General features: G+C 50.9%; 1 protein-coding gene across 1 annotated transcript in view; it reads right to left on the reverse strand.

Annotated features, from left to right (window-relative positions):
* The window catches only part of KCNK5 (potassium two pore domain channel subfamily K member 5), a 40,507-nt gene extending 25,432 nt beyond the window's left edge, over positions 1–15,075 (reverse strand). The window contains exon 1 of the mRNA XM_027524636.1: positions 14,541–15,075. Within this exon, the coding sequence (XP_027380437.1) occupies positions 14,541–14,726 (186 nt within the window). The 5' untranslated portion in view covers positions 14,727–15,075. The remainder of the gene's footprint in view (positions 1–14,540) is intronic.
* Between the last annotated feature and the right edge of the window lie 5,138 nt (positions 15,076–20,213).

Genomic DNA, 20,213 nt, shown 5'->3' on the forward strand with positions numbered 1-20,213 from the left:
CGGGGATCCTGCCTAGTCACACAGCAAGTCCGCTCAGCCAGGCCCAGGACCCGGCTCTGTCTTCGAGTCCCCGGGGGCTGGGGAGGTAGGGTGTTGAAAAGCTGATAACCAGGACACCCTCCCTTTTCCTGCTCCCCGGGGGGTGCTGACAAGACATTACTGCACCAGCGAGCTCAGCCCACTCAGCACTCTCCCTTGGCCAGAGGCAGCCCTTCCACCCGCTGCTCCAAAGGGGGCGGGATGCTGGGGGTGGGGGTGGGCGGTGCAGGGCACACATCCAAAGCTAACACTGTCAGGATGCATTCCTCGACCCGGGAGGCAGGACCCGGGAGGCAGGCGAGAGAGTTTTATTTGAACAGGAGCTACGGGGAGGGCACGGGGCTGCTGTTCTTTCTCCTCCGGAGAGTCTGAACAGGTGCCGTCCTGCAGCCAGAGGCATGGGGGGAGCAAGAACCTTGAATGAGACACAAGGGGCACCCAAGCCAAGGGCTCACCCACCCTGGGGGTCCTCTGCTCGCCGTAAAATAGCCAGCCTGACCCCAGTCGTGCAGACAGATCTGAGCGGGTGGCGGGAAAGGCAAGGCAAGAGCTGTCCCCTCCCCAGGGGGAGACCACAGTCCCACGAGGGGTTAGCCCTGGGGAAGCCAAGTGGGGGACGAGTCACAAGTGTGGCTGTAGCTGCTGGGGAGATTCAGACAGGAACCCCATGGCCAAGAGGCAAGCTGTACTTCCCCCTTCCAGGTCTTTGATTTTTTTTCTTGAAAGCTTGGACTCTGGGTGCCCTGACCCACAAATCCTGCAGGGTCAGGGCCTGACAGGTCCATAAGGAGGCCAGGGGAGCGGGCTGGGGGGCAGGGATGGAGCTGACGGCACCTGCCCTGAACTGTGGCACCTACTTACCTAACCCAGGTTTCTCCTGCTTTCAAACCTTTCACACTGCAAATGGTGAACAGCCCTGAACCAGGTCAGGAAACAGCGATGTCAGGACCCACAAAGGCTGAAGAGAGCGGTGCCCAGCAAAGGGCCAGTGAGCAAGCCCGGTGTGCTTCGGGGCGGAGGGGGCGGGGAGGGGGCGGCCAGAGCCAACAGGGTCCAAGGAGAAAGCCAGTCTCTAGGAGGGGCTGGTGGCCCAGCACAGCTGGTAAAAGAGGCCCTGATTTAGGACACCACGGAGTCTAAACGGGGCAACTCTGCCAGGCTCTGAACCCAGAGGCTTGGGTTCAGGCCGACTAACTAGCTTTTGCGTGACCCGGAAAGACTTATTTAATCCTCTGCCTCAGTTGTCTTATCTGCACATGAATTTGCACAGCGCCTATGGTCCCCGTCGGGAGTCCCTGCGGTGTAGGGCGGCTCCCACCTGCCCTTCCTTCACCAGGTGCCAGCTGCGGTCCCTGCTGTCGAGTGACGGCTGGAACGCCTCTCTCTGCCACCAACTGCAAGGTGACTTACATCATCAGCGGACACAGTCCTGAGTTCCTGGTAAAGGTTGAGACGTGCTGTGGGCGTGCAGGGTTTTAGACAGCCCCCTCACCCTAGGGGCATGGCCTCCAGTCTGCAGCAGGGATCAAGCATAGGGATCCAGACAGAAGCAAGACCCCACGGGGAGCAGAGTCTAGATCTTTTGGGGCCGCTGCAAGGACCCTGGCTCTTGGCAAGGATCGGACTCAGAGCCTAGGTCTGTGCAGTGGCCCATGTGCTCTGGACTCTGCTCCCCCCGTGTGGTCTAAGTCTGCGGGGGAAACCATGACAGGTTTTCTGAATCGGTGGTCCTGATGCAACTCTATCAGAATCCCTAACTGCTGCAGCAGTGATCACCTCCCACTTTCTGAGGCCATTGCCTCCAAGAAGCCTTCCCCAACTGCCTCACTTAGCAATACCTACTCCTTTATTGTACCTGCCCCACCCTGGAAAGCACAGTAACCTTGGAAAAGTTACATAACCTCCCAAGGCCTTGGCTCCAGGACTGTAAAGGGAGGCTAGTTAGATAACCACTAAGCTCCCTACAGCTTCACATTTTATGACTTGCTGCCAGGAGGAGCACCCAGAGCCAGGCCCTCCTCCTCCCCCATCCCTGCCAGCCTCCAAGAAACCAGCCAACAACACCTCCTTAGGCTCAAACCCTTGGGGAGCAGGGTCCTGTGAAGGACCAGTGAGGCATCAGGTCATTTCTGCCCCAGGCTCTGGATGGCCCCCCAAACCCTGTGTGGTGAGGGGGTTGACCACAATTTCAACCTCTGCCTCTTATTCCAGAAAAACTCACTAGTGGGTAGGGAAACTGGTGCTCCAGGAAAGGGTGTGCTGGGGTGGGGCAGGTTAGGAAATCAGGCCAGGTTAGTGTAAGTGAAATAAAGGCTCTGCAATCCAACACACATGAAGATTTTTGATTTAAAGGCTGTTCAGGGCTTTGATTTAAAGGCTGTGGTCCAATGGTTAAGAATGTGCCTTGCAATGCAGGGGACACAGGTTCAATCCTGGTCAGGGAAGATCCCACATGCCGTGGAGCAATTAAGCCCGTGCACCACAACTACTGAAGCCTGTGAGCCTAGAACCTGAGCTGCACGAGAAGCCACTGCAATGAGAAACCTGGGCACCGCAATGAAGAGGAGACCCCACTCATCACAACTACAGAAAGCCTGCATGCGGCAAAGAAAACCCACCACAGCCAAAATAAATAAGTGAATAAACGCTTCTCACCAGGCCTCAGTTTTCCCATCAAGCAAATGGGATGACATTCCCCAGTCAGACCTCAGAGAGGTCACAGGAAGGCACCTCAGAGGACTGGCTGTGCAGAAGCCTGTAGTAAGGCCAAGGGTGGGAACCCGAGGGGGGCAGGGGGTGCAAACCCTAGGTCACCCAGGTGCTGCAGGCAACGCTGTGCAACAGTCCTGCTCCATCCCCTGGGGCCGACATCCCAGTCAGCTCAGCCGCGGGAGGGCCGAGGGGTGGAAAAGGCCCAGGGCAGGCTGCAGTCATGCCAAAGGGCCAGCAACAGCCCTGCCTTCCTCCTTCCTCCCTGCCTCTCCCCCCGCCCCCCTGCACGTCCGCGTGCCCCCATGGTTTCCAGGGCATGTGGTCTGGGGACATTCCCCGACAGGCGGGAGGACCTGCTCATCCTCTTTGTGGTAGGTTTCCACCAGGCCTGCACACACACTGGGTAAACATCCGCACGGACGAAGGAATGGGTCTCCACTCTGTCTCAAGTTCCTTGAAAGCAGAAATCACCCCCCGTGGGGAGGACAGGCCTGCTACGCCTGCTCACTACGAGGGGTCTTGCTAATCCCAGGGGAAAGGAGTAAGGGGACTCCTGGAGATAAACAGACCCAGAGAGGCAGAGCTGTTGGTCTTGTAAAGTCCCTCAAAGGAGAAAAGGTCGGAGTGCACCTTCCACATGAGTCCTTGGGTGGTCTCTGTGCCCAGCGAGATGGGAACCATCACTTTCTGATGAAGCCAGAGGCTCGGGGTCCAGCTTTCGAAGGCTGTGTGACTTGAAAGCCTATGCTTGACCACCAGGCAATGTGGCCCCACCTCATGCAGCTTAATTTTGATAAAGCCGCCTCCCTTCTGCTCCCTGGGGCCAGAGCCTGTCCTGGCTCAGTTTACCCAGGTAACCACCTTGACCTTACAGGAGGCTTGTTGTTGTTCAATGGCTAAGTCATATCCAACTCTTTGCGACCCCATGCACTTGAAGCACGACAGGCTTCCCTGTCCTTCACTATCTGCCAGAGTTTGCTCAAACTCATAGCCATTGAGTTTGTAGGAGGTTGGGTCCCTTGTGACTAGACTTCCAACCCAAAGGCCCACACAGCTGTCTGCCTCCCAACCAGAGCCAGGTACATTGCTTGGGCACCCAGGGGTCCCACAGACAGATTCCAAGCAAGTCGCTTACCAGGCTAGAACCCAGGTAGGGAGGCTCCTGTTCCAGGGTGTGGGGCATGCCCACATGGAGCTCCTGTGGTCTATGCTGGGTATGTGTGTGCTAGTCACTCATCTGTGTCCGACTCATTGTGACTTCATGGGGATCGAACCGGGGTCTCCTGCATTGCAGGCAGATTCCTTACTGTCTGAGCCACCAGGGAAGTGTGCAATCTAGCAGAGAAGTATGCAGTCTAGCTAGGCCTAATTTAAGAGGCCTGCTAAGCCTTCTTGAATGAATGGATGAACTTACTCCAAGGAAGTGGGACTTCCCTATAGCTCAGATAGTAAAGAATCTGCCTGCAAATGCAGGAGACCCAGGTTCGATCCCTGGATCAGTAAGATCCCCTGGAGAAGGAAAATGGCCACCCACTCCAGTATTCTAGTCTGGAGAATCCCATGGACAGAGGAGCCCGGCAGGCTATAGTCCATGGGGTTGCAAAGAGTTGGACACGACTAAGCAACTACCACACACACAGAGTCCAGGGAAGTGGAGTCCAGAGAGGCGAAATCTGACCAGGTCACAAAGCACAAACCAGTACTGCAGGGAGAATCAGAACTCGAGTTAGCACCAGCTATTCCCTGCACAGTGGTTCAGACAAGGGCTTCCCAGCCCCAGCTCTGGCCCCAAGCACTGGGCACACACGCAGAGGAAGGGGCTCCACTGAGTCCTCACCAGCTGCTGTGGCCTACCAGTCCCCAGGCAACCCACAGGACCAGCCACTAGGCTACAGGAAGAGCCAGGCTGACCCTGCCCCCAGGTCAGCCCCTCCCTGCCTCTTCTCACAGAGCTTGGGGGCAAGCCTCTTCCTAACAGGAGGGGCCAGCTAGGCAGCCTGATTACAGAGTGCCATGGGAGGTGACAACAGCCAGAAGTACACAATCCTGCCTAAATATTTCAGCAGGAAACCCAAATATTTAGAGAGAAGGGGAAAAACAGAATGTACACTTCAAAGCCAATCAACGGGACCTGGCTATCAAGGACCCACGGAGAGGGGAGGTGGGTGGTGTCTGACCCCAAGGAGGGCACAACTTAGACCCCACATCCGGTGTGACCAACCCTCCAGGGATGTCACCCGTGAGGTCATCTGGACCCAGGATCCTCCAGAAGGGAAGAGGTTTAACCCAGGCCTGGGATAAGCCAGGACTCGTCCCCTTTCTCCAGAGGAGGAGGCAGGGCTCTGCTGGAAGGCAAGAGGCGATACACCTTCCTTTTCTCCTGGGAGGTGGGTGAGTCTGCAGGAAATGAAAAATGGTGGGTGACTCCACCAGGAGTTCTGGTGGGCTTTATCATCCGTGTCTCCATCCCCAGATTGGGAGCTCAAGAGATGGTGGGGCCTGAAGTAGGCATCGGGAACAGCCCCTAGCCCAGAGATGGAGGTGCCAGAGTGAAACCAAGTACGGCCCTGTGGGACTCCCAGGCTTGGACGTCTTTCTGTCCCCCATTTCTTGTAGGCAAGACTCCAGCCTCCATGACCTTCCCCGAGTTCCAAAGGGCAGATTTGGAACAGCGGCTCATCAGGGAAGGAGCAGCCAAGAAACAACCTGAGGCAAGATTAAAGGGACCAGAGAAACTTATCAATATTAGGAGTTGACCACCCGAAACTCTGCACACCCTAATCCCATCAAAGAGACCCCACTTTCGACTCACTATTCTAAACCTTTATCAAGTTCTTTGATGGGAGACACCTATTTTTTCGAGAGACACCTATTTTTTTCGAGGCAGAGGCTCAGTGTGTTTCCCTTTGCCTGGCAAAACACAATAAAGCTATCCTTTTCTACTTCAGCCAAAACTGTCTCTGGGATTTGATTCAGGACTGGTGTACAGACAGGCCAAGCTTTGGGTAACAAGAGCAGCAGCTAACAGAGGAAATCACCAGTTGCTTGGGCTGCTCAAGTGTGTTTACATGGATTCTGCAGGAATGAGGGCAATGCTATACTGTAGGCCCATTTCACAGATTAGGAGACTGACTTGCTCAAAGTCACATGGCTAAGTATTCAGCCAATTACACAGAGAACCTCCCGATGCACCCTAGGGTTCTGCAGCCACCACACACACCCTGTACTTTCCCACCTCCGTGCCTTTGCTCCTTGTTTTTGTATGTTTCATAGTGTGGGCTCTGGGTTCAAATCCATTTTCTTCCACCTCCTAGCTGTACAGTCTCGGGCAAAAGAGTGAAGTTGTAGGAGCCACTCTGCTGCTCTTGCCCTAAGGTGGGGTTGCTAACCCTCCAGCAGAGGGTTGCCCCAGGACTACGAGATGATGCACACAAACCATTCCCACTGCCAGTGGTGAAGCAAGTGCTCAGTAACTGCACCCGGGGCCCCAATCCCTGCTCACTCTCATCACTTCCACCTCCTGACTCTACCTCCCTTCAGATCCAAGGCTCTGAAATCAGCAAGGCAGGGTAACTCTCAGCCTCTAGCTAACCATGCCATCCTGGGCAAATCCCCTGACCTCAGCAGAGCATTAACACCTAACCCACAGGACAGGTTCAATGAGATCAGGTAAGAACCAGCCTGGCACCTGGGAGGTATTTGGCAGAAAGTTCACGGGGGCTGCAGCCCACTCCACTCATCGCTTCTGCCCACCTCAATGCTCTCCCCTCCACTTTAAGTTCAAGAGCAGAAATTCACCTCTCAAGAGTACACGCCTGGAACCTCAAGCTGCACCTATGAACACCACTCAGGTAACAAGCTCTTTACCTGTCTTTCTCTAGAGTAGGGGCTCCCTGAGGGCAGGCGCAACATTGTGCTCAGAGCCAGATCCCTCCCCACCACAGGCCACAGCGCTCTACAAGCAGCCCTCAGGAAACAGGAACTGACTCCTCCGAGGCCCCCTGACCCTCGTCCATCTTTCCAGCCTCACCATCTGCAACCCATCACTTGGCACCAGGACTATATTTCCCCTCATTTCACCACCACAGCCCTGTTTCTCTCCCCAGCTAGACGGAGCTCCAGAGGGCTAAGCCCCCATCTGGTTTCTGGGGCTTTGAAGTTAGGTTTCTGTCACACCAAAGTGACAGCTGGCAGGCAGGGGTCCCCCTGTGATCCCCCAACTCTGCCCAGGTCTCTGAGGTTTGGGGTGTCAGGTGAATTGCTCACAAAAAGGCGAGACACCTCAGGCAGCTATACAGAGCTGGAGCACCCCACCCCCCACGATTACCAAAAGAAGCAACTAAGGCGGCCTCTGGGAACTGGGAACGTCATCAGTGGAGAGGACCCAGACGTGGACCAACGAGGAGGGAGAGTGGTGCCCTAACTGCAAGCTGGGTAAGGGAGTGTGGGTGGGCTCTTTTATGGGGCTGGGAGCTCTGTGGGCTTTGGTAGAGAAAACCACACTCCCTCACATCAGGAGAGAGGGAGGAGACATCTTTATCAGAACAACAAGGGGGTAAAAGGATCCGCCCACAGAAACGTTAGTTTAGAATAGAATGCTCCACTTCTTTTAAGTTGCAAACAGCTGTTGAAGGAAGAGGAATCTTTCTGAAATGCTGTTTACTCCCTTACTGGAAAATTGCAAAAATTTGGTGAGTTCAAATTCTTTGGCTCAACCCAGACAGCCTGGTCATCTGACCCTCACCCCTCTGTCCAGTGGCTGCAGCCTAGAACCATCAGGCAGTTTCACACCTCCCCGAGGAGGGCTGCAATGAAAATGGATGCTCCATCCTACCCTCTCTCTAGCTTTTTTACAAGGGTGGCGGAAGGACTTCCCTGGCCATCCAGTGGTTAAGACTTCGACTTCCAATGCAGGGACAGCGAGTTCAATCCCTAGTTGGGGAGCTAAGACCCTACAGGCCTCCTAGCCAAAAAAACAAAACAAAACAAAAAAAACAAACATAAAACAGAAGCGATATTGGAACAAAGTCAATAAAGACGAATGGTCCACATCCCCCCTCCCCCAAAAAATCTTCAAATAAATAAATACAAAGGTGGTTCACCCAGAAGTGGAATTACTGGGTCATGTGAGCTTCCCTGGTGGCTCAGACGGTAAAGCATTTGCCTGCAATGCAGGAAAGCCAGGTTCGATCCCTGGGTCTGGAAATCCCCTGGAAGAAGTTATGACAACCCACTCCAGTATTCTTGCCTGGGGGAGCCTGGCAAGCCTTGGTCCATTGAGTTGCAAAGAAATAGACACGACTGAGCAAGAAGCACAGACACACACTTGGCAGTCTATTTTTAATTTCTTGAGGAATCTCTATACTGTCTCCCATAGCGGTTGCCCCATTTTACACCAAAATACAAACACTATACAATTCCACTTGTAAGGTATCTAGAGTAGCCAAATTCACAGAAACAGAAAGTAAAATGGTAGTCACACAGCCCTGGGTGGGTGGGGGGAAGGAGAGCTGTTTAACAGGTCTAGCGTTTCAGTTTTGCCACATGAAAAAATTTTGGAGATGTTTCATGGTAACATGAATACACGTAACACTACTGAACAGCACTCAAAAAAAAAGGTAAAAAGTGTATACTTTGATATGTGTTTTTCACTATAATTAAAAGAAAAGAAAGTCAGTTGCCCTTTCTTCTGCTCTAGGAAGACCTGACTCCGTGCCCTCTACACTGGGGTATGGAAGGGGCATCGCGTAGAAGTGGCATTTAGAAGCTCAGTGGCAGCAGCAGCTAATACTTAATGAGCTTTCCTGTGTGTCAAGCACTGTTTCCAATAAGCAACCTGTGAAGGTGATATAGTGCCATGCATTCAGAGGCCACCCGTCACCAACAGACACACAGCTTGGATGGTGACTCTTTCAGCAACAGTAAGGGGCCCACACCGATAAGCCAAGTGGCACGGGGACAAAGACGCCTGCCTGAGAGCAGCAGGTCCTCTTATCCGTGTCAACGCACCCTTGGGGAGAACGAGGAGGTCAGGGCTCCTCCACTTATTCCAGGGGTCCGGACGGACTCTCAGCAAAAATCTCCAAAGGGATTCGCCTCTATCTTCTCCACTCCCCCAAAGGAACATCTGGAGGTGTTCACATGCTATTTCATGCTCTCCTACAATTACCGGCCTCACCGGGCCTCTCTCTATCACCCCAGCGATAGAGGCCACTCCGTTCTCTCTGACTCTAGCATCTCAATTTGTACAAAGACTCTCCTTGGGGTTCCATCTCAGGAGCCTGGCTTCCCTGTTCCCCAAAGCCTTGTACTTCCCTGTCCCCTGCTTCCTCCGCCCCCTCACCACACACAGGCTGAGGCCAATCTAACAGCAAACAACCAAGTTCAAGATGAAAGCTCTTGGCCTGAGGTCAGAGCCAGCCAAGCACGCCTCCAAAATCGGAGGACTGTGTTTCTTTTAAACGCCAGACTATAAATAGGGGAAAACCCCAGGAAAACACTTAGAAGCCGCAGTCATCACCTCCCTTGTGCCCCCCTCCTATAGGACTCCCCCAACCCCCACGAGAACCTTTCAACACTTGCTAATCTCTGCCTTCAATAAGCCTCTATTACTATGCCATCTGTAGTCATCCTAAGGGCTCTAGTAAAACTCTCAAAACGATTCAATAAAAATTCACCTTAACTGTTAAAATTCTAACCAGAGTAGTTAACGAAAGCAGATTTATCAATCTGAGAATTTTTTTTGGTTTTGGCTGCCCCCGACGTTGAGCTGAACAAAATAAGAAAACGAGAGCCTTTAGGAAGGAACCTCTTCTGTTTCCTCTCCAAAAAAACCAACCTCTCCACTTCCCACTTCTGCACTCCTAGACGGTGAGAGTTGTTTCGAATGAATGACCCGGAGGCTTCTGCGATCCTGGATAATCAAAAGATCGATTGTGCGCTCTTTACTTACAAAGGCAGTTAAGTGGACCAGTGCGCTTTACAATTTCCAGCAAGGCTTGAAACAAAAGAGGCTTTCATGTTAACCCTAGGTTCCCCCCCGCCCCCCACCACCAAATTCAAGTCATGTGCCCAGTCTGAGCATTCGGTCAGATGTAATTTTACATGATTCGTAGTTAAATTTTTTAAAACTTTTAGGAGGAGGATTGGTGTCAGAACCTCAATGTTGGAATCAGCCTTACTCTATGGACCAGAATATGTGTGGGGGAGTGTGAAGGGCCCAGGAGATAAAAGGAGAGCGACTGGGCACAGACAGAAAACCTCAGAAGAGGACAAGGCAGGTAAGGAGGTCGGTGGGATCCAAGAGGCTTCCAGGAATGGGTCAGCTCTGTGAGCAGTCCAAGAAAACCTGGTTAGGGATGGGGCCCCAGCAGAGGGCAGGGCCTGGGGTGACCCCTGCACCCCCAGGAAACAAAGGATCCCCAAGAACCACATCGTGAAGCCTGTGGTCTCCCTCCTGGCCCTCTGCTAGGTTCCTCTTCCCGCTCTTCTCCTGCTTTGTTGTTGATGTTCAGTCACCCAGTCGTGTCCGACTCTCTGCGACCCCATGGACTGCAGCACGCCAGGCCTCCCTGTCCCTCACCATCTCCTGAAGTTTGCCCAAGTTCATGTTCATTGCATCGGTGATACTGTCCACCGATCTCATCCTGATGCTCTCTTCTCTGACACCCTCATAAATTCCCAGTTCCCACTCATGGGAATTCCCTGGTGGCCCAGGGGTTAGGATTCTGTGCTTCCACTGCAGGGGGAACGGGTTTGATCCCTGGTTGGGGAACTAAGATCCTGCATGCCGTGGGGTGTTCTCAGTCACTCAGTTGGGTCCCACTCTTTGGGACCCCACAGGCTGCAGCCCATCAGGCTTCCCTGTCCATGGGATTTTCCAGGCAAGAATACCAGGGTGGATTGCCATTTCCTACTCCAGGCTGTGGGGTAAGGCGCTGCCAGAAAACAAAACCATATAATGATCAAGATCCCACTCTGGCTGGAGGGCATCTCCTCCTGAGAGTGCCCCCTAAAGTCAGGCTGGACCTGGGGGCCCTGGCGCACTGTCTTGTCAAGGTGGATTTTTCCATCCTTCTCCAAAGCAGGCCAGTCTGAGCCTGGCTGTGTCTAATTCATCCTTGCATTCCCAGTGCTTTGCCCACTGCCGCACACGCAGCAGGCGCTTAATAAACACTTGTTGGCTAATTCCCATATACTCTGCAATATACTTCAGTTTCACTTCAGTTTGAAACCTGACCCTGTACTGTAAGAACCTGGGCAAATTACATCATCTTTTCAAGTCTTCATCTTGATTGAAAAGGGAAGACTAGATTAAAATCAGAGCGTAGGTAAAGTGCTTATTCAGAGTCCTGGCACACAGTCAGCCCTGGAAAACCTTCCTGTTTAGGATCGCTGCAGAGGTGAAGGTTGAGAAAGGTTCATTCCTGCCCGGCATCCCAACCCTCTGGTTTTCCCGTGCTTCTCAAGGAGAAGTGGGGTGGGGTGGATGGCTGCTGTAAGGGAGGAGGTGCCGACTCAGCCAGGCACAACACAGGAGACGCCTGCGTGCCCATGCCTGTTCGAGGGGAAATAGAAAATAGAATTTCCCAGCCGACCAGAGTCCAGCAGAACCAATTTATTAAGCTCACCGACAGACCAGCAGCTTCACATGCCTAAGGGGGAGGGCGAGGGTGTATGGACAAGGAGCAGGCTCTGGTGGCAGATGTCCAGGTCTTAGCCAAGTCCGTGTGTGCCCTCCTGGTCATTCCCTTGAGCTTCAGCTTCCTTATCTGAACACGCAAGGGTGCTGTAAAGAGTACCTGACTAAGGCAGGTAAAGGGCCGAGCAGGTTGCCCCGGTCAGTGTCCTCTAGTGTGTGCAGCGGTGCAAGGCTCGGTGTTTTCACTTACACCTGTACACACCCAATGCCTGATGCTTCCACTTATTAGACCCTCGCCAGATTCAAACCTTACTCAAACCTCACTTTGCAGATGAGGAAAGAGAGGCCAAGTCAAATGGTTTGATGGGTAAATGGCCAAGCCAGATGGCAAAACCAGCTTAGGGCCTCTCTCGTAAAATGCTGATTGCCGCCCACAACGCCCAACATGCCAGGTGCTCAGCCAATGCCAACTCCTCTTGTGGGAGCCTCTGCAATTTAGGAAGAGGCTGGGGGAACGGGTCACCCAGCAGCTGGAGGAGCAGGCTTGAGAGCAAGGGTTCAAGATGGTTCCGAAGGCTGGAAGGAGGGCGACCACGTGGCCTGGGGCCAGTGTGGCACAGAGCGTTTGAAAGTCAGCCTCCTCCACGTCAGTTCAACCACAGCATGCAGAGGGAGGAAGCAACTGACAACTCAGGGTACTATTTCCAAAGATCTAAAGAAGGGGGCCTTAACTCCCTTTCTCTCTTTGAAAGAATACACAAAATTTCCACTCTAAGAGAAACATCAAACCAGGTTGCACCACCCCCTCCCTTCCAACAGCCCCCTTGGGGCAGGGGGTTGGCTCCCACCCCAGGAATTCTTAACCAGGGACTCTGTTAGGATTACAAAGGTGATTATTCTGAACTTGATAAAAAACACAGAACTCAGGTGGAAAATGCCGGAGCAGCTAGACGGGTAAGAAGATTTTTGAGTTTTCATTTTCCTTAAAGCAATTTCCTGAGACCTGAAGCAGTGCCCCAAGTCCCAGATCAGAGAGCAATGCCAGGCAGGTTTCTGTGGACAGAAAGCAATGCTGAGTTAACGCTTCCACTGGTCCATTCTCATTTCTGGGGTTTTTCCTATGAAGGGAGGGGACTCGCCATGTTGGATATGGCTTGAGAGGCTGGCCTGTCTATAAGCATGTCCCAGTCAAACTAGCCTGAGGCCCAAATCTTTTTCCTAAAGTTACCTGCTGGATTTGGGGGAGGGGGACAGGGGGATGCTAATTGCTGGCGGGTTTAAAAGGACCTCAAAAATGTCAGGCTTCTTGCTTGCTCCAACACCTTAAGAAAGCTGTCTAACCTCCAAAGCTATAACCACCAGCTGCACCCGGGTGCCTCACCCAGACCACCACCACCCCCCCTTCCCCTACTCCTCGTGTTTTGAAGTTTATTTTCCCACATTCAGCCTTGAATTCTTTCCTTCCTTCCCCTGCAGTGGCGGAGGAGCAGCAGAGAGGGAAACACTTCGAGGGCAGCTCGATTCTTTATCATCCCCGCCTGCCTTCCTCCCCCTCTAAACAAAGCCCTGGAGCAAAGTAAACAACAACTCTTCTCCAGAGGAATTGTTTCCTCAAGGGAAATTATAAAGTGACCCCCCCCCCTCCCCAACACGCACACACAGGGCAGACACCCATTCCAAGGAAGGCGCAGCCACCCAGATCTCCTGCTTTTAGGAGCGACATCACCCAGCTCCCTCCTGAAGCGCATCCTGCCACCAAACTCATCTCCCAACAGCCCCCAGCCCTGGAAACTGCTCCCAGACAGGAGACTCTCCACTAAAATCCAACACCCAACCTTCTAATCTAAACCTTTCACTGGCTCCTAAGAGGACAAATCTATTTGACCAGCTGCCAGTAGGCACCTATAAGCTCACCAGGGGTATTTAGGTGTCCATCAATTTGGGGACAAAAAGGGGAATCCACAGGCAAGACATTGTCATGCTTTCTAATGCTTTCAACCTTCCAACAGACCAGAGCTGGAAAGACAGATGAAGACGGGTTCGTTCCCATTTTACATACAGGGACATTGCTTCGGGAAAAATGAGAGACAAATACCCAGCCATAGAGGATTGGGGAGGCAAAGTAGATTAAACACTGTTACTCATTAAAGTTCCTTTCTGACCTCTTTTACCCCAAGAGAAATGTCACACCTTGGACAATATCTGTACTCCACCTCACCACCTAGAGCCTTCATCGGCTCTTATCCAGGTCTGGTGGTTCTACTGAAGGGAGGCCATCACGGTAGGCCAAGGAGGGTGAACGGCTGAAGTTAAGAACCTTCGAGAAACAAGGGTACAGGCCTTCGGTCCCCAAACAAGTCCCGCAGTTTATCCCAGTGAGATGAATGTCAACTATAGTACATACGAATCTACCAACGCGGAGGAGAAACTCCCACCACGTCCCATTCTGCACAACCTCTCCTCCCTTCCCCCACCCTCGAAAAGGGACGCCCCGGGTGCTGTCCTTTTGTTCCACTGGTTACTTTCACAAAGTTGAACTCCAAGCCCTTCGGGGATGTCTCCACGAGATAAGCCTTCCCGGAAGCCTGCGCGAGTCTCCAGCGTTCCAGCCACCGGCCCGCATCCCGGAGGGGTCAGGCCCGACAGAGCCCCGGACCGCGCCCCCCCCCATCCCCAGCCCTGCGAGGGGCGAGGGAGCCTCGCGCCATTCCCCCGGGCTGGTGAAGAAAGGCCGAAAAAGAGCCGGCGGGGTGCCGCTCTGGCCCGGGAGCTGGGAGGTGGAGACGCGAGGGGGTGGCACCCGGCGGGTGGCCCGAACTCCGGGAGCGTCTCCAAGGGAAGATAAACGCCCTTATCCGCCCCACAGCCTCCTCCAACCAGGGAGGTACCCGCGCACCCACACCGAGCCACCTCGGGGCCTGGTTCACCCGCGGGTCAAGCCTAAGTTCTCTTTCGGCACAAACTGGGTTCCAAAGAGTCTCCGCGCGCGTGCGTTGATTCCTGTGTCCATGGGTGAACGACGGATTCCAGTGGTCAGACTCACGGTGAGACATCCTCACCGATCACCCCCCAGGACCACCCACAGAGAGTGAGGGTCATCCAAAGCTGCGAGGGGCTCCCCTTCAGCACTCCTAAACCTCCAGCTCACCTGCAGGATCTTGTCCAGACCATCCTGGCCCAGGCACGGGAACTCCTTGAGCAGATGCACTTTCTGGGTATAGTAGTTTGTCTTGGCCTCTTTCCAATGCGGCTCCTCTAGTACCTCGAAGATCGCCGCCCCGATGGCCAGGTAGAAGATAATGGCCGAGGTAAGCAGAGGGCCCCGGTCCACCATGGCTCCCGAGAGGCCGCCTCCTGGAGAAAGCCTCCCCTAGCCCCAGCGACTCCCAGTCCCACCCGCCCTCCAGCCCCTGGAAACAGCTGTTTGAATTTGGAGCTCCGCATGCGCAGTGCTCCGTTCAACCCGGCTCGGCTCCACGAACAAAGTTGCGGCTCCAAGTTGGTCCACTGAGCGCGGGGGAACTGTGCGGACCCTTCTCACTCGCGCCAGGGGTGGGCGGACACAAAAGGGGCCGGGAGAGGGTCCCCGGATCGCGGGAGGGAAAGGAGCTGAGGGAACCCGGGGCAGAGATCCCGGAGCCACGTGCACCACTCCGCGCTTAACAGCAGTGTGCACCGCGCCCGCCTCCGGGACTCTCTTTTACACGGGCCTGCAGCTCTCGGCCCGGGAGGAGGGGCCGCCGAGGGCCCGCCCCCGTGCAGGCCCCGCCCCGCGCAGGGCTGGCGGCGGGCCTCAGAGTCACCGCTAGGTGCGCGCTGGAACCAGCTCCCGACCCCGTGCGCTCTTTACCCCCAGCCCCCGGCCACAGCCAGGGTCCGCTGCGTGCCCCGTCTGCCCGCAGAGGTTGTGGTCTCATGGCCTCACGTTTCTTACTAGTGCTGGTGTATGAACTAAAATGAGTGTGTGCCAAATGACTGGGGTCAGGAAGTTATTACTACTGCTATTTTCCTTATAAGCCAATTTTCATTTGCTCATGTTTCTGCCAAGAACACCTGATTCTGTCTCTGTCTCACACACCTTCCTGTAAGACAGGGGAAAGGCCATTAGAAAGGGACTGGGGAGGCTGTAGAGAGTCAGAAGGTATCAGGAACTAAACCAGTCAATAAGGCGTGCATGGCTCCTCCCTCTCATTTCAGTCTCACCTGCCCTGGTGAGAGCGCCCCTCCAACCCACCCCCACCCCTCCATACCAAGGAAAGAGCAGTAAGAGGCAACCCTGTGCATACCCCTCCCGGCAAACACGCTGTGACTCTACAGGAAACACTTGACCTGTTTCATACTCCCAAACATATTTAAAATGGCAAACACCCCCTCCCACATACACACAGACACATAAACACACACACTCACACACTCCTTATCCCCCTTGTTGGTCTTATTTTCTTCCTGGCACTAAATTCCTTCTGATATAAAACACTAAAATGATGACAGCTGTGGAGTCTGGACTGTTTGCTGACATAACCCCAGTGTGTGTTACATAGCAAACATTCAAACATTTGTGAAATGGAGTGAATGAATTTATGAATTTGTCGAAAGCACACACCCAAAGCCAGAGCACTTAGGCAAGAAAAAGAAATAAAAGACATCCAGATCTAGATCAAGATCCTTTGGCCCAACTTGGTCCTGTGCGGCTGGTCAGCGAGAGTAAGACCTGTAGGTGTGGCTCTGGTCACTCCAGGACTCGCTTCAGGACAGAACATTCCAGAACTGTGCTGCTGTCATAAGGCCTCCAACCCAAGATGGGGACCCTGCTGAGGAGCTTCAGGGTACCATCCTGAGTTATCTGGGGGCGCTGCCCGACTCACATGGCCTGGGGACCACAAATGTCTAGTCTGCCCGCAAGGGTAGTGCAGAGCTAGGGAAAGTCGTGGCCTTGGGAATGTCCTCTGATGAAGAATCTGAAGGGTTATAAGATAGTTTTGTGTGGAATGTTGGTGTGCTGAAAAATAGTTGTGTGTGTTCTAGGCACGCCTGCACTTCTACCCCTTTGGTGTGGATCAACAGGGCTGAGGGAGCAGGCACGTACAGGAGTATGAGTAAAGACCATTTGGAATCTGAAAAACTCCAGGGGAACTAAAGATGATGGAAAGTCTAGTGGAGAGGACAGAATTGGGGAGGGGGAATGGTGGTGGTAGCAGGAGTCCTATCTCCAGTGACAACAGCCCAGCAGGCACCCCTTGGGGTCCTCATCCTAAAATCCTCCAGCCGGGTAGTTGGATAAGCTGCAAGATCTTGCGTGGAAGGATGTTCCCATGTTGGCAAAATTAGCGAACAAATGGGTCTTGAATTAAAAAAAAAAAAGGCATCCAAATTGGGGGGAAAAAAGTGAAATTGTCAGTGTTTTCAGATGATGTGTTGTTATACATAGAAAGCCCCAAAGATTCTACCAAAAAAAAAAACTGCTAGAACTAATCAATGAATTTAGTAAGGTTGCAGGATAAAAAATATGTTGTGTTTCCATACACTAATAATGAGCTATCACTAAGAGACATAAAAGCAGTTCTGTTTATAATGACATCAAAAAGAATAAAATATCTATGAATAAATCTAACTAAGAGGGTGAAGGATCTGTACACTGAAAACTGTAGGACATTGGTGAAAGAAATTAAAAAAGACACAAATAAATGGAATGGAGGGATAACCTGTGCTCATGGATTGGAAGAATTACTATTGTTAAAATGTCCATAGTCACCAAAGCAATCTCCAGACTCAATGCAACCCCCATTGAAATTGCAATGACATTTTTCACAGAAATAGAACAATCCTAAAATTTGTATGTAATCACAAAAGATCCAGAATAGTTGGCGCAATCTTAAGAAAGAAGAAAATAGCTGGAGGCAACACACTTCCTGATTTCAACCTATATTCCAAAGCAACAGTAGTCAAAACAGTAAGATATTGGCATTAAAAACAACTCATGGATCAATGGACAGAAAGGACAACCCAGAAATAAACCCACAATGTGGTCAATTAGCTTACAACAAAGGAGTCAAGAATACACATTGGGGAAAGGATAGTCTCTTCAAATAAAAGTGTTGGGAAAACTGGACAGTCACATGCAAAAAAAGAAACTAGACTACTATCTTATACCACCCATAAAGATGAACTCAAAACGGATTAAAGATTTGAATGTAAGACCTGAAACCATAGAGCTCCAAGAAGAAAACATAAGTGGTAAATTCCTTGACATCAGGCCATAATTTTTTGGATCTGACTCCAAAAGCTAAGACAGCAAAAGCAAAACTAAACAAGTGGGACTACACGGAATTAAAATTTCTACCCAGCAAAGAAGATTATCAACAGTGAAAGGGCAACATTTTGAATAGGAGGAAATATTTGCAAATCATGTATCTGATAAGGAATTAATATCCCAAATGTATAAAGAATCCATATAACTCAATATTATCAGAAATAAACAATTCAATTAAAAAGTAGACAGAAGAATAGACACTGTTCTAAAGAAGACATACAAATGGCCAACTGGTACATGAAAAGATGCTCGACATCATGAATCATTAGAGAAATACAAATCAAAACCACCGTGAGACATCACCTCACACCTGTCAGAATGGCTATCATCAAAAAGACAACAAATAACAAGTGTTTGCCAGGATGTGGAGAAAAGAGTTCACAGTATCTGCCAGCACTGTTGGTAGGAATGTAAATTGATGTAGCCACTATGGAAGAGAGTATGAATGTTCCTCAAAAAGTTAAAAATAGACCACTATATGATCTAGCAATTCCACTTCTGAGTATGTATCCGAAGAAAATGAAAACACTAACTTGAAAAGCTACATGCACCCCTATGTTCACTGCAGTATTATTTACAATAACCAAGACATGGAGACAACATAAGTGTCCACTGATGGATGAATGGACAAAGAAACTGTGGTGCGTATCAAATTGGGAAAGGAGTACGTTAAGGTTGTATATTGTCACCTTGCTTATTCAACTTATATGCAGAGTACATCAGGTGAAATGCTGGGCTGGATGAAGCACAAGTTGGAATCAAGATTGCCAGGAGAAATATCAATAACCTCAGATGTGCAAATGACACCACCCTTATGGCAGAAAGTGAAGAGGAACTAAAGAGCCTCTTGATAAAGGTGAAAGAGGAGAGTGAAAAGGCTGGCTTAAAACTCAACATTCAAAAAACAAAGATCATGGCATCTGGTCCCATCACTTCATGGCAAATAGATGACGAAACAATGGAAACAGTGAGAGACTTTATTTTGGGGGGTTCCAAAATCACTGTAGATGGTGACCGGAGCCATGAAATTAAAAGACACTTGTTCCTTGGAAGAAAAGCTATGACCAACCTAGACAGCATATTAAAAAGCAGAGACATTACTCTGCCAACAAAGGTCTGTCTAGTCAAAGCTATGGTTTTTCCAGTAATAATGTATGGATGTGAGAGTTGGACAATAAAGAAAGCTGAGCGCTGAAGAATTAGTGCTTTTAAACTATGGTATTGGAGAAAACTCTTGAAGTCCCTTGGACTGCAGGATCAAACCAGTCAATTCTAAAGGAAATCAGTCCTGAATATTCATTGGAAAGACTGTTGCTGAAGCTGAAACTCCAATACTTTGGCCACCTGATGCGAAGAACTGACTCCTTGGAAAAGACCCTGATGTTGGGAGATTGAAGGCAGGAGGAGAAAGGGATGACAGAAGGTGAGACGGTTGGATGGCATCACTGACTCAATGGACATAAGTTTGAACAAGCTATGGGAGTTGGTAAGCCTGGAGTGCTGCAGTCCATGGGGTTGCAAAGAGTCAGACACGACTGAGCGACTGAACTGAACTGACTGGAATACTAAAAAAGAATACATAAATGAGAAAGAAATACATAGAAAAGAAAGAAACCTTGCTATTTGCAACAATATGGATGAACTTTAAGGGCATTATGTTAAGTGAAATGAGTCAGACATGGAAGACAAATGCTGCATGATCTTACTTATATGGAGAATAAAAAACACATAATAAATTCATAAATACAGAGAACAGATTGGTGGGTTGGAGGTTGGGTATAGGGTGTTAGAATGTATAAACTTACAACTATAAAATAAGATATGGGGATGTAATGTACAGACAGCATGGTGACTATAATTAAATAATACTGTATTGCATATTTGAAAGTTGCTAAGAGAGTAAAAAAAGATCTTCATGACCCAGATAATCACGATGATGTGATCACTGACCTAGAGCCAGACATCCTAGAATGTGAAGTCAAGTCGGCCTTAGAAAGCATCACTACAAACGAAGCTAGTGGAGGTGATGGAATTCCAGTTGAGTGCTTTCAAATCCTGAAAGATGATGCTGTGAAAGTGCTGCACTCAATATGCCAGCAAATTTGGAAAACTCAGCAGTGGCCACAGGACTGGAAAAGGTCAATTTTCATTCCAATCCCAAAGAAAGTCAATGCCAAAGAATGCTCAAACTACCACACAATTGCATTCGTCTCACATACTAGTAAAGTAATGCTCAAAATTCTCCCAAGCCAGGCTTCAGCAGTATGTGAACCATGAACTTCCTGATGTTCAAGCTGGTTTTAGAAAAGGCAGAGGAACCAGAGATCAAATTGCCAACATCTGCTGGATCATGGAAAAAGCAAGAGAGTTCCAGAAAAACATCTATGTCTGCTTTATTGACTATGTCAAAGCCTTTGACTGTGTGGATCACAATAAACTGTGGAAAATCCTGAAAGAGATGGGAATACCAGACTACCTGACCTGCCTCTTGAGAAATCTGTATGTGGGTCA

Source organism: Bos indicus x Bos taurus, chromosome 23 (assembly GCF_003369695.1).
Source record: "Bos indicus x Bos taurus breed Angus x Brahman F1 hybrid chromosome 23, Bos_hybrid_MaternalHap_v2.0, whole genome shotgun sequence".
Taxonomy (NCBI): Eukaryota; Metazoa; Chordata; class Mammalia; order Artiodactyla; family Bovidae; genus Bos; species Bos indicus x Bos taurus.